Source organism: Microtus oregoni, unplaced genomic scaffold (genome assembly GCF_018167655.1).
Source record: "Microtus oregoni isolate MIOR12 unplaced genomic scaffold, Mior012 000019F_ref0000042, whole genome shotgun sequence".
Classification (NCBI taxonomy): domain Eukaryota; kingdom Metazoa; phylum Chordata; class Mammalia; order Rodentia; family Cricetidae; genus Microtus; species Microtus oregoni.
The window spans coordinates 2,820,124-2,831,085 of NW_024543078.1; the positions used below are offsets into that span (position 1 = coordinate 2,820,124).

A 10,962-nucleotide genomic window follows, 5' to 3' on the forward strand; every position below is an offset into this window, starting at 1 on the left:
CATGAGGGGCTCCGTTCAGAGACATCCCCGTTGTCTCATTTTGGATGCTGACTTTTTGACTCTTGGTCTAGGTCTGGGCAGCAAGTGCTCAATCATATCCTCTGAATTACCAGAAAAGTTCATGTTTTCCGAGAACTCACAAGCAAGACTGTCGGATTCCCAGGCTTAGCCCAGGATCTGTGAGATGATGCTTACAGCGATAATGCAGACCTCTCTCACTGTCATGACCAGGGCAGCTGGCTCACCGTGACACAGCCAGCCACCCAGGAGGTTCTATGGAAGGTTCCACAATAAGGGAGAGTTCTCCTGTGCAGTTCCCCCCTCTAGAATATTCTCATTGAGATTAGGTAAAGACCCCTAAACTGGGGACCATAGTGGACCAAGTGTCACCATGGGATCCTCAGAGAAGAGGAGACTTGGAGCAGAGACTGGGAGACAGGAGCTGCTGGCTCCAGAGGAGGAAGGAAGGGCCTCGTGCTAATATGGCCCCGGAGACTCTGGGACAACGGGACCAGTATGTGCTCCCAGGATCTACCAGAAAGAAGTACCTCTATTTCATCCAGCTCTCATGGACCTGAGAGGTGAGAGACCCCGCGGAGGTTCATTGGGAACCCGGAGCCTGCTCCACACGTCTGCATAACCAGCTGCCACGTCTGAAGACCTGACAGACAGAAGTCTGTTTCCGACAGCCCTGGAAGCCATGTCCTGCTGTGTGCCTTCAGCTTGTGCAATGACGTGCCCTCGGATGGCAGAAGTGGCCAAGAGTGCTCCCCTCCCAGCCTCACTGCCTCCCAATCCTCCCTCCAAACACCATGACCCTGTGACAGTTTCAACGGTGAAACTCAGGATGCTGGCAGGAACCCCATAAGAGGAGGACCAGCATGCCATGGGGCTGAACTTGAGGTCCGTGTGGGTATGTGGGAGACAACAGGATAGGAAGGTCAGGGAGATGGGGCAAGGGCCTGAGGCCCAGCCTCAGAGTCCCTTGAGATGGGAAATAAAAGGGCGGCACATTGCAGGTAGAATGTGAAAATAGCGTTATTATTGTTGTGGCCTGAGGCGTCCCTGCCCGCCCATGCCCAGGCCACGAAGCTCAGCAAATCAGGCACACAGGTGAGGATGCACTTGGGTGTTTACTGGGGGTGGGCCGGAGGTCGGGCCTGGCTGTCACACTTTCTTGGTGATGAATTTGGGGGTGGCTAGCTCATAAATGCGAGGAGACGCCTGGGCCACCAGAGAGGCTGGAGAGATGTAGTACGGGTTGTAGCCCTCGTTGAGGTCCTTGCGGATCTTAGGCTGGGCCAGGGAGAGGATCCGTGAACTGGCCACTGCTCTCTTGGTGGCTTCCAGGACCTCCCACTGAGGGCTGCGGTCAGGAACACACTTCTCTGACAGAGCCTTGGGAGCTGGAGGGCAGAAGAGAGGAACAAGGCCAGGCTCAGCCTTCTCAGGCAAAGCTCCAAGCTGGGTCCGCCCACCAGCAAATGAGTGACAGAATCTGTGGGCCACGCTCACAGTGTCACATGGAGCACACAGCACACGGCACTCACGTGCACACACACAGCCATGACCAGAACAAGCGAGGCTGGGAGACAATCGCGTGAGCGGCTGTGAGAGGACCAGACTCAAACCACACGATGGCACAGGAGTCCGTGACAGGGGAACCCAAAAGAGGAGGTGGATTCGAGGGTGCAAGAGACTGCTCAAGAGGACAAGGTTTTCTTTTGTGGTAAAAGAATGTTCTAGAGCCGGATAGGTGATAATTGGACAACTTGGTGAATATATCAAAAACCATCTTTTAAGAGGGTGAATTGAGAAGACGTTTCAGTTGGTCATGGTGCTCAGAAAGGAGACACAGGCACCAGGGAGAACGTGGATCCTTCTCCACCTGGACCTGGTGGCAGTGGTGGAAAGAAGACAACCCTGGTCTGTGTGTTCTATGCCTTTGGCATCACTATGAGATGGGGTACAAGGCTACAGGACTTCTCCCTGGCCAGTGGCCATGGGCCTCTTCCTGGCCAGCCCACCTCACAGTCCCATCCTCCCAGAACAGCAGCCACAGCCTCTATCAAGTCCCTGTCTGCCTGGGCCCCGGTGAAGATGGACGAGCCCTCCACCCACACACACACACCAGGGTCAACAGCCCTACTCCACAGAAGCCCCGGGGAAGAGAACTGGAACCCTGTGATGTCTCCATCACCATGGAAACACGCCTCTGGGCCTGTCTACAAGAGCCTTTCTCACAGAGCCAGGAAAGAACACCCTGAATGTGGGGGCACCAACCCTGGGGCTGTGTCCTCAAACTGCGGGGTAAACAGCTAACACAAGCCCTGTCCTCAGAACCCAGAAGGACCTCAGGTTGGATCAAAGCTCTACGAGCAAAGGTCCTGGGACAAAACTGAGCCAGCGTCTGGGAGCCAGCGGCCCCAAGGCAGGAGACTCTACACTCCCTGGACTCAGAGCACCTGAGCTTTCCAGCAATGGTAATGCCTGAGCTTATCTCTGCTTCAGAATAATTTTATTGTTTAATATGTATGAATGCTTTTGCCCATATGCACATCTGTGCATATCTGTGGGTGCCTGGTGCCCTCAGAGGTCAGAAGAAGATGCCGGGTCCCCTAGAGCTGGAGTTACTGCTGGTTTTGAGCTGCCACATGGAGGCTAGGGGGAACTGAATCCCAGTCCGCTGGAAGAGCAGCCAATGCTCTCAGCCACTGGGCCACCTCTCTAACCCCAACATCTGGGCGTTAAAACTCTGAAGCACAGCGTGACAGCGGAGAAGAGCCCCGCCTCCTCCCCACCCCCTCCCGCTCTGGCAGGACTGATAGAAGCAGAACTGGGTGCACGCTCCCACACACCGCTAAGCACACCCCACTTGTCAGCAGCAGAGGGAGCGCCTGGAAAGCTTAGCGCCTGGAAGTGCTGGTCACAGTCTTTTGGACTGGGCACTCGTGTTGGGCAGCAAAACCCTAGCCCACAGTGTACACAGTAAGGCCTGGGTGAGAGGGAACACACACACAAAGACATGCATGCTCACACATGCTCACGCCACCTCGGCCTCACCCCTCACCATCTGCTGTTGAGAAAACAAACAGAAAACCCCACAGGCAAAGTGTAAAAGGACAAGTGGATTGGAATGCATCACCTCAGGGGGCCACCATCCTCCCTAAAGAGACCTCCAAACTGTAACCAGAACCTGGGACAGAGGCAGCTGGGGAGAAGGTGGGGAAGCCCCGAGCTGTGCAGGCACAGGCCCAGGGCAGCACAGACCAGCGGCTCTACGAGCTGGTGGGCTCTGGGGGCCAGCACACAGTGACCAGAACAAAGGCGTACAGGTCACGCTATGTGCAGAAAGCACGTAAACTGTGCCAGGGTTCTGTGTCTGAGGTGGACAGGGTGCAGGAACGACACAGGAAGGGGAGTCCTGAGGCCAACAACACGCAAGGTATCCAGTGACGGTCACCAAAGCCCACTGACTGCTGTGCCCTGGAAGTCACGGGGCTCCAGCGTGCCAACGGCTCAGCCCACTGGTCAGTATGAGAGTGGGTGATAGCCTGGAAGAGGTGTATGAACCAGCCCACACGGGGGCTGCAGTGTGTGTGGCCTCTAAGCCGTGACATTAAATGTTATTTTCACTTTCTTCTTTAGCCTCTTTCATTTTTCCTGTGAACAGTACGCATTACTTTTGCCACTGGTGAATGGCTATTCGACGTTCACACAGAAGGGAATTAAACAAATAATTGTTTCAAACCAGCCCTACCAGCTCAGCCTGGCTGCCAGGTGCCTGCCCTCAACCTCATGCCCTGCACCCACTTTGCCTGCTGTACCCTCTGATAGTTGCCAGGTTTCAGACAACTAGTCTACAGCTGCGGGGGATGCAGCCCAAGGAAGACACAGCCCTGGCAAGTGCAGGCCTCCACCTGGCTCCTCAGCCACCCCACAGCAGGAGGGCAGCCACTCACTTGCCAGCTGGAGGAGACGGTTATAGTCAGACACATAAGGCTTGGGTTTCGGCATAGGGTCCCACTCTTCCATGAGGATGGCTGGGGGCCTGGGCTTTGCCAGGCTAAGGGTCCGTGGGGTGGGGACTGCCATCTGGGCTGCTCTGGACACCTGGGAAACCTGAAAACAGGACCAGGGGGAAGAGTGAAGCAGACACGATCCCTCAAGTCTGTGGAGCAAGAGTGCCCTTCTCCTGGAGAGAAGTGAGGTCCGCAATGTGGTCAACAAGGATTAATGACCTTAATACACAAAGAACCCATCCAGGAACAAAATGACAGTGCTCTCAGCTGACTCGGAGAAGGAAATCATCAAGCGAAATACCAGAAATACTATAATAATAGCCCAGCATAGCAGAACATGTCTTTAGTCTGGCATTGGGGAGGCAGAGACAGACAGATCTCTGTGAGTCCGAGGCCAGGCTGGCCTACAGAATGAAACCCTGTCTCAAAATGAATAAAATAAATAATAAACAGAGAGAAAAGAGGCTATCGCTGGTGACAGTGTGGTCGCAGAGGCTACAGACACCAGAGCAGGAGAGCAACTCTACACAGCTTCCTGTGACTCAGAGTGAACCTCACAGCTCTGGCATCAATGCGTAACACACATGCAAAGCCAGCGGGTAGCAATGCTGAGTTCACCTGGAAGGGGGAGGGTATGCGGGGGCTGCTGAGGCAGAGGTGGGAGGACGTGGAGGGGCTGCTGAGGAAGGAAAGGGAAGCAAGCCAAAAGACATATTCTCCTACGGTACGTTCTTTTTAAAAAAATATTTTTATAATTTGTATGTGTATTTGAGTCTGTGCATCACATGTGTGCACTGCCTTCAGTAGCCAGAAGAGGGCGCCAAATCCTCCAGAACTGGAGTCAGCACAGGGGTGTGCTGTGGGTGGAGCCCAGGTCCTCCAGAAGAACAGCCAGGGCTAATAACAACTGAGCCCACTGTCCACGGCCTCAGCTTTAGATCCGTGGCTGCGGCTCAACACCCACCTTTGAAAAGCTGCTGCATTCCCCAGCCTGAGTCTTCCCCACTGACACTCTCACGGGCCCAGAGAGAAGCCTGCGTGTATATGCTGATACACGGACTGGATATACTAGCACAGACATGATACTAGCGGGACTTGCTGAGCTCCACAAGAGCCAACGCATGCAGGAAGACGCAGTGCTAGCCCTGGCGAGCTGGTTTCTGGACAACGGATGGATTGTAACCAGAGAGACCAGGCCAGGGAGCACAGGAACGAGACACACACAAATTGGGCCTTGTGTAGGACCAGTGTGACTGGGCAAAGCCTGGGCTTGGCTGAGGCTAGACCTTCACCTGATTCAGAGGGAGCCACTGAGAAGGGTAGAAGGACTTGGCTGAGGCTAGACCTTCACCTGATTCAGAGGGAGCCACTGAGAAGGGTAGAAGGACTTGGCTGAGGCTAGACCCTCACCTGTTTCAGAGGGAGCCATTTGAGAAGGGTAGAAAGGCTTGGCTGAGGCTAGCCCCTCACCTGTTTCAGAGGGAGCGCTTGAGAAGGGTAGAAAGGTTTGGCTGAGGCTAGCCCCTCACCTGTTTCAGAGGGAGCCACTTGAGAAGGACAGAAGGGCTTGGCTGAGGCTAGACCCTCACCTGTTTCAGAGGGAGCGCTTGAGAAGGACAGAAAGTCCCCCATGGGGCCTCAACTCCAGGCCAGGGAACCTGGACTCTTCAGAGGGTCCTGGCGACCACAGAGGCCTGAGGGGATTGCAACCCTGAGGCACTGGAAGTGACCTGAATGCAGGACCCAGCAGGAAGGAGGTTGGGTGTGTCACACCGAGTGTGAGGGCAGGGACAGGAGGCAGTGGGTCAGAAGAACCGTCTTCTCATTTGGATCCAAAGGAAAACCAAATTCAAAATTCACCTCTGAGATAAGCAGGGAATTTAGTTTGCTTTTTCGTTTGGGGGGGGAGTTGTTTTTGTTTTTGAGACGGGGTTTCTACATAGCCCTGACTGTCATAGAATTCACTATGTAGTCCAGGCTAGATTTGAACTCACAGAAATCCACCTGCTTCTTCCTGCCTCCTCCTACCTCTGCAGGACTGGGATTAAAGGCTTGTACCACCACCATGCCTGACATGTTTTTGGTTTTGGAGACAGGGTCTCTCACTAAAGCTGGGGCTCAGTGACTCAGCCAGACTGTCTGGCCAGGGAACCCCACCTGGGCTTTAAAATTATTTAAAAAGAAGGTTCAAATGACCACACAGAGTGACTGGTCACATCCCTTTGGGTGGTGTCACTTCTCAGTGGAACCCCACCCTAGCCAGAGGCCAGATGCTGGCTTGACTGGGGGTGGTCCTTGGACTCCACGGTGGGGGAGGGGGAACCCACCCACTCCGTAAGGCTGCATCCCTGTCCCCCTCACCTACACCCAAATGCAGCTGTCCCCGCTGTCCCCCCCCACTCAGAGTATGGCCAGCGCTACCTACCTCAGACATGTCGATGCTCCAGATGTTGTTGCGGACCTTAGGAATAGCCAGTTGCTTCACCCGGTTAGAAGGCTGGTACTCCAAAGTGGATCGAGGGATGGGCCAGATGGGTGTGGTCCTAAAAGGCACCCCGAGTTCCGCCGTCACCCCACACCTCTGGGTCCCCGTGAGGGACTAACAGTGTGTGTGGTCTTCCTAGAATTCTCAGAATGCTCCTGGATGTGGGAGCCAGGGGACACTGGGACATCCAGCGAGGGTCAAAACAGGCCTCTCCCAGATGTCCCGCCCGGAGAGTAGAGTGGCCAGCTCCATCCCTATCAGGATCCTGACAGGGATGAAGACACAGACATAACATGTCCTGCGGCTACCCCCGAAAGGCTGAGCTCAAAGGGTAAAACCGGGTCCCTGTCTTCCCTGTCCAGGAGTAAACACTGTTACAAGAATCTGCTGCGACCTGGTCTTCTGCAACTGCTAAGCCACCTCTCCCATTGGCTGCCAGAGGCTCACCCTGAAATCCACTCTAGTGCCAGGGCATTGCCCCCCTCAGGTGACAACACGGCATAAACACAGGTATGGAAACCCAGGACTCCACAGTGGTGGCACGGGGCTCGCGTCAGCCATCAGTGGGGATTTATCATCTCTGTGCACAGAGACAGTGCTTTGTCTGAGTGGCTCTGAGGACAGGCTTCAGAAAGCATGGCTGTCCTCTAGGTCCCACCTCTATAGCCTTCAGTCAAGAGCAGCAATGACACGAGGCCAGGTTGATCACCTATGGGTACTGTCCCCGTGACCCCTGAGGTCAGTCCACCATCGGATGTGGGCTAAGAGCTCTTGAGATCAAGACCCAGAAGTGGAACATGCAAAGCCCATCTGGGAGAGGAAGAGGAGGGCCTCCAAGCTGTGGCATCTGCCTGCCCTCTCTCACCTGTTGTTGTTGTAATATTCCAGGTAGAACCTCTTGGGCCGCGACAGCTCCTCCACTCGGTGGGATACCTCTGAACAGAAATGGTCCAGTCACCATGGTTACACTGGGCCTCAGTGGGAAGCACCCTCTACCCCAGGGGTCCTATCAACCCTCCACCGGTCCAGGCCATAGACATGGGTGTCCACAGACACCCTCTCATAGGGAGGACAGGCATACATAATACAATGGACAACAGGACACCGGGACTATAGCTCCTCCCTGTCCAGGGCTGAGCACAAGAGGCTCAGAAACTGGGTTTTTGTTGGAAGTTAGTGTTGGCCTAGGATTTCTAGTGCTTGTGGGTTGTGACTGAATCTGGAGCCCCAAGAGAGACCCTGCTTGCTACGCTCATCCACACAAGAGCTCTTGTTAAAAGTCTGTGCTTTCAAAGAAGATGGATCCCATTTCGGGGGGAAGGTGGGACTCTCTGTGAAACAAATACTAGCCCTGCCCAGGTTCGCCCAGGAAACTGCCCGGAGCCCCATGCCCTGTGATGTGTCTACAGGATTCGAGCCACTCAGGGAGGTGGAGGAGGACTGGGGTCCTGGGGAGGTCGGGGAAGACTGGGGAGATGAATCAGGTGGTCCCAGGCCAGGCAGAGGACACCCAGGCTGCCCTGAAGAGACGGGACCTACCGGGGACTGTGATGCTCAAGGTGGTGTCCTCGATAAACCGCTCGGTCCAGTATACAGAAGGCCTGGAATACAGCCGAGCAGCTCAGGGCAGAGGCCTTGTGCCCTGCGCCCTGCTGGGGAAAGGAAGCCCGGGGTCCTGGAACAATGAACCGGAAGCTGGGGAACCAGGAAGGGCAGCCCTAGGAAACTGGAGGGAGGGCCTGGAGGAGACAGAGGTCGGGCCGACCAAGGGCAGCGAGTACCAGGGAAAACAGATTGTGTAGAGCGATGCCCACAGTCCAACCAAGACGGGGCAGGTGGGAAGGCCGAGTGCCCTTTGGAGACCTAGGACCCCCAGCGACACAGACACTGCCATCAGGCTCAGTCCACAGCAGGGGAGCTCAAGCAGGACAATCCTAGCACGCGGGAGCCCCCAGCCAAGAGCCCTTCACCCCCAGAACCTGATCCCTGGAGAAAAGGCAGCTCAGGTGTAACCCTGGGGCCTGGCATGTCCCTGACATGGACAGGTGACACAGGGAGGGGACACCCCAACTCACCAATACAGGCAGAACTGCAAGTTGTTCTTACGTGGGGAAATCCAGGCATAGCCCTTACAACAGCACCCCTTCCTGCGATGAGACAGGGTCCCAGGCCCTGCCTTTGCCTCTGGGTCCCCACTGACTCCCAGATTCCTCAATCTCCTCTGCTACCACCCAAGGACCCCACCTTTGGTGTCCTGCCTGATGCCTCCCCAATGGCCCATTTATTCTCTAGGTGCCCTGCCCATGGTGATGCGGGGAAGGGGAAACGGGTTGGAGACAAGGTTCAGAAGAGCATAGCAGGCCTGGAGTTCCCACTGTCTCAGCACCTCATGGGCCCCAACCCTCACCTGTCTCTCAGGCATTGCCAGTTGGTCTTGGGTTTTGCCAGCTCCAACAGTCTCCGGCCCTTCTTCTTCCTCCTGCTCTTGGCTGTGGAGATGCTGGGAGTCCGCTCAGTGATGGACAGCTGGCTGCAACAGAGTATGGTGTCAGGGGTCTACTGGTCCACCTTGACGTGTCAGAGAAACTACAGAACAGTCCCCCACAATCAGGGATCTTTGGTTGGCTCTGGTCTCTTTGTCACCCAGGCTCCACAACGTCTAGAAACTGAGCCCTGAGCCCATGGAATTGGAAGAAAGCAGCTCCCACCTCCTGGGGCCGGTGAGAGAATGAAGAACACAATGCTCACTTATTGTGGATTATTACTTTAAGTATGTAAAGGTGTTAACATTTGTTTGTATTGCGTTTGTTTAACCATGGAAAGATGTGTTGCTTTGCCTGCCCAAGGCCCCTGGTTGGTCTAATACAAAGTTGAACAGGAAACAGCGAGGCAGGAGAGGGATAGGCGGGGCTGGCAGGAAAGGGATAGAGGAGAGAAGAGGGAAAGACAGGGAGACGCCTGGGGCCAGCCAGGCAGGCAGCTGCCATCTCAGGAAAGCAGGACACACAGAATGAGGCGATAGATGAAGAGAAACAGGTTAATTCTGAGTTATAAGAGCTAGTGGGGTAAGCCTAAATTAAGGCTGAGCATTCGTAATGAATATGAAGTCTCTGTGTCATGATGTGGGAGCTGTCACGCTCACTTCTCTCAGCAGCGATCACTGGACCCCAACAGCATCCCCAGCCTCAGGGGGAGCTGGGGACTCTGAGGGGAAGGACAATGAGATGGCCAGGGTGGACTGGTGTGTCAGCGCGAGCCTCCTGCTCCCCAACACCTACCTCATTTCAACTACTTCCACCTCCAGCTCTCGACCACCATCTGGATTGGGAGCCTCAGCTAGCTCTTCCCCGGCCACCTCTTCCTGGGGAATGTCTTCCTCCGTGTCTTCTGAGGCTAGCCCTGAGGTGGCCTGGGAGCCCTGGAGCCAGTGGCTGTCAAATGACGTGCTCTGGGGGCCCACACTGCCATTCCCCAGACCGCCATTGTTCTGCCCACGCTCTGACCCCCCTGAAGTCTTGGCCTCCGGGACAGGGTTGCTGAGCAAACTGGCTCTGCGTTCACCGAGTTCCCCCATGTGCTTGGTCCTCCTAACCCTTTAACCCCACTCCTTCAACACCCAAATGGATATGTGGTTGCCACAGTAACAGAATGCCCACCCATTGATTCTGAGGCCCCATTCCATCCAGCCTGGGAGTTAAGCCTGAGGTGCGTGGTTCAGGGTCCAACTATACATGTCTTTCTTTTGGAGTGGGGGACAAGGGGTGACAGGGTCTCGCTATATAGCTCAGGCTGGCCTCGAACCCAAGCTCCTCCTGCCTCAGCCTCCAGAGTGCTAAGATGATCCATCTGCACTGGACTCCAGAGTCAAACCAAGACTCGGATCTCACCAGAGGCTGCAACCTCTCCCATCGATGGGCTTGTGGGTTCCACGGGGATTTCTAGGGATAGGTTCGTTCGTTCTTTCTTTCTTTTTCCCTCAAAGAGAGCGCATCTCTTCTTCCTGGTTAGAATTGGGTCTGTTTTTAATGTCTGATGCTCAAGCAGCCACTCTGTGACCACGGAGCCAGCTAATCGGATAGCAAGTGACCAAGATGAGGCTTCCGTTTCTGGGGCTTCCAAACTGTACGCCCTCAGAGATGGTGCTAGAGCTCTACGTCCTCCTGGTAGCCAACTCTCAGGTCCTCACAGCTGTGTCCTCCCCTGGTAGCCGACTCTCAGGTCCTCACAGCTGTGTCCTCCCCTGGTAGCCGACTCTCAGGTCCTCACAGCTGTGTCCTCCCCTGGTAGCCGACTCTCAGGTCCTCACAGCTCAAAGCACCATGACATGAGAAGACTTCGCCACCAAGCTATGTAAGAAGCACCTTCCAAATACGCCAGCTTGCATCCTCATAATAAAAATATGGCTATGACACAGGGTATGGCCAGCACATCCCCCATCTCCAGCCTGGAAATGGA

General features: G+C 55.1%; 1 protein-coding gene across 2 annotated transcripts; it reads right to left on the reverse strand.

Moving 5' to 3' along the window:
• Positions 1-1,139: 1,139 nt before the first annotated feature.
• On the reverse strand, positions 1,140-10,081 carry Theg (theg spermatid protein). 2 transcript variants are annotated; one of them, XM_041669970.1, is made up of 8 exons: positions 9,786-10,081; positions 8,915-9,037; positions 8,583-8,654; positions 8,047-8,108; positions 7,373-7,442; positions 6,448-6,565; positions 3,963-4,122; positions 1,140-1,406 (listed from the first exon to the last, which is right to left on the reverse strand). In XM_041669970.1, the coding sequence occupies exons 1-8, from the start codon at positions 10,079-10,081 to the stop codon at positions 1,168-1,170; spliced, it is 1,140 nt and encodes a 379-aa protein (XP_041525904.1). In that variant the 3' UTR covers positions 1,140-1,167. The 2 variants fall into 2 exon arrangements, with proteins under 2 accessions (XP_041525904.1, XP_041525905.1); XM_041669971.1 differs by lacking the exon at positions 8,583-8,654.
• Between the last annotated feature and the right edge of the window lie 881 nt (positions 10,082-10,962).

Coding starts and splice junctions, on each gene's coding strand:
- Theg (XM_041669970.1), bottom strand. CDS start 10,081: ATGGGGGAACTCGGTGAACGCAGAGCCAGTTTGCTCAGCAACCCTGTC. Junction 9,038..9,785: donor GTGGAAGTAGTTGAAATGAG/GTAGGTGTTGGG, acceptor ACTCTGTTGCAG/CCAGCTGTCCATCACTGAGC. Junction 7,443..8,046: donor CTTGAGCATCACAGTCCCCG/GTAGGTCCCGTC, acceptor ATTTCTGTTCAG/AGGTATCCCACCGAGTGGAG.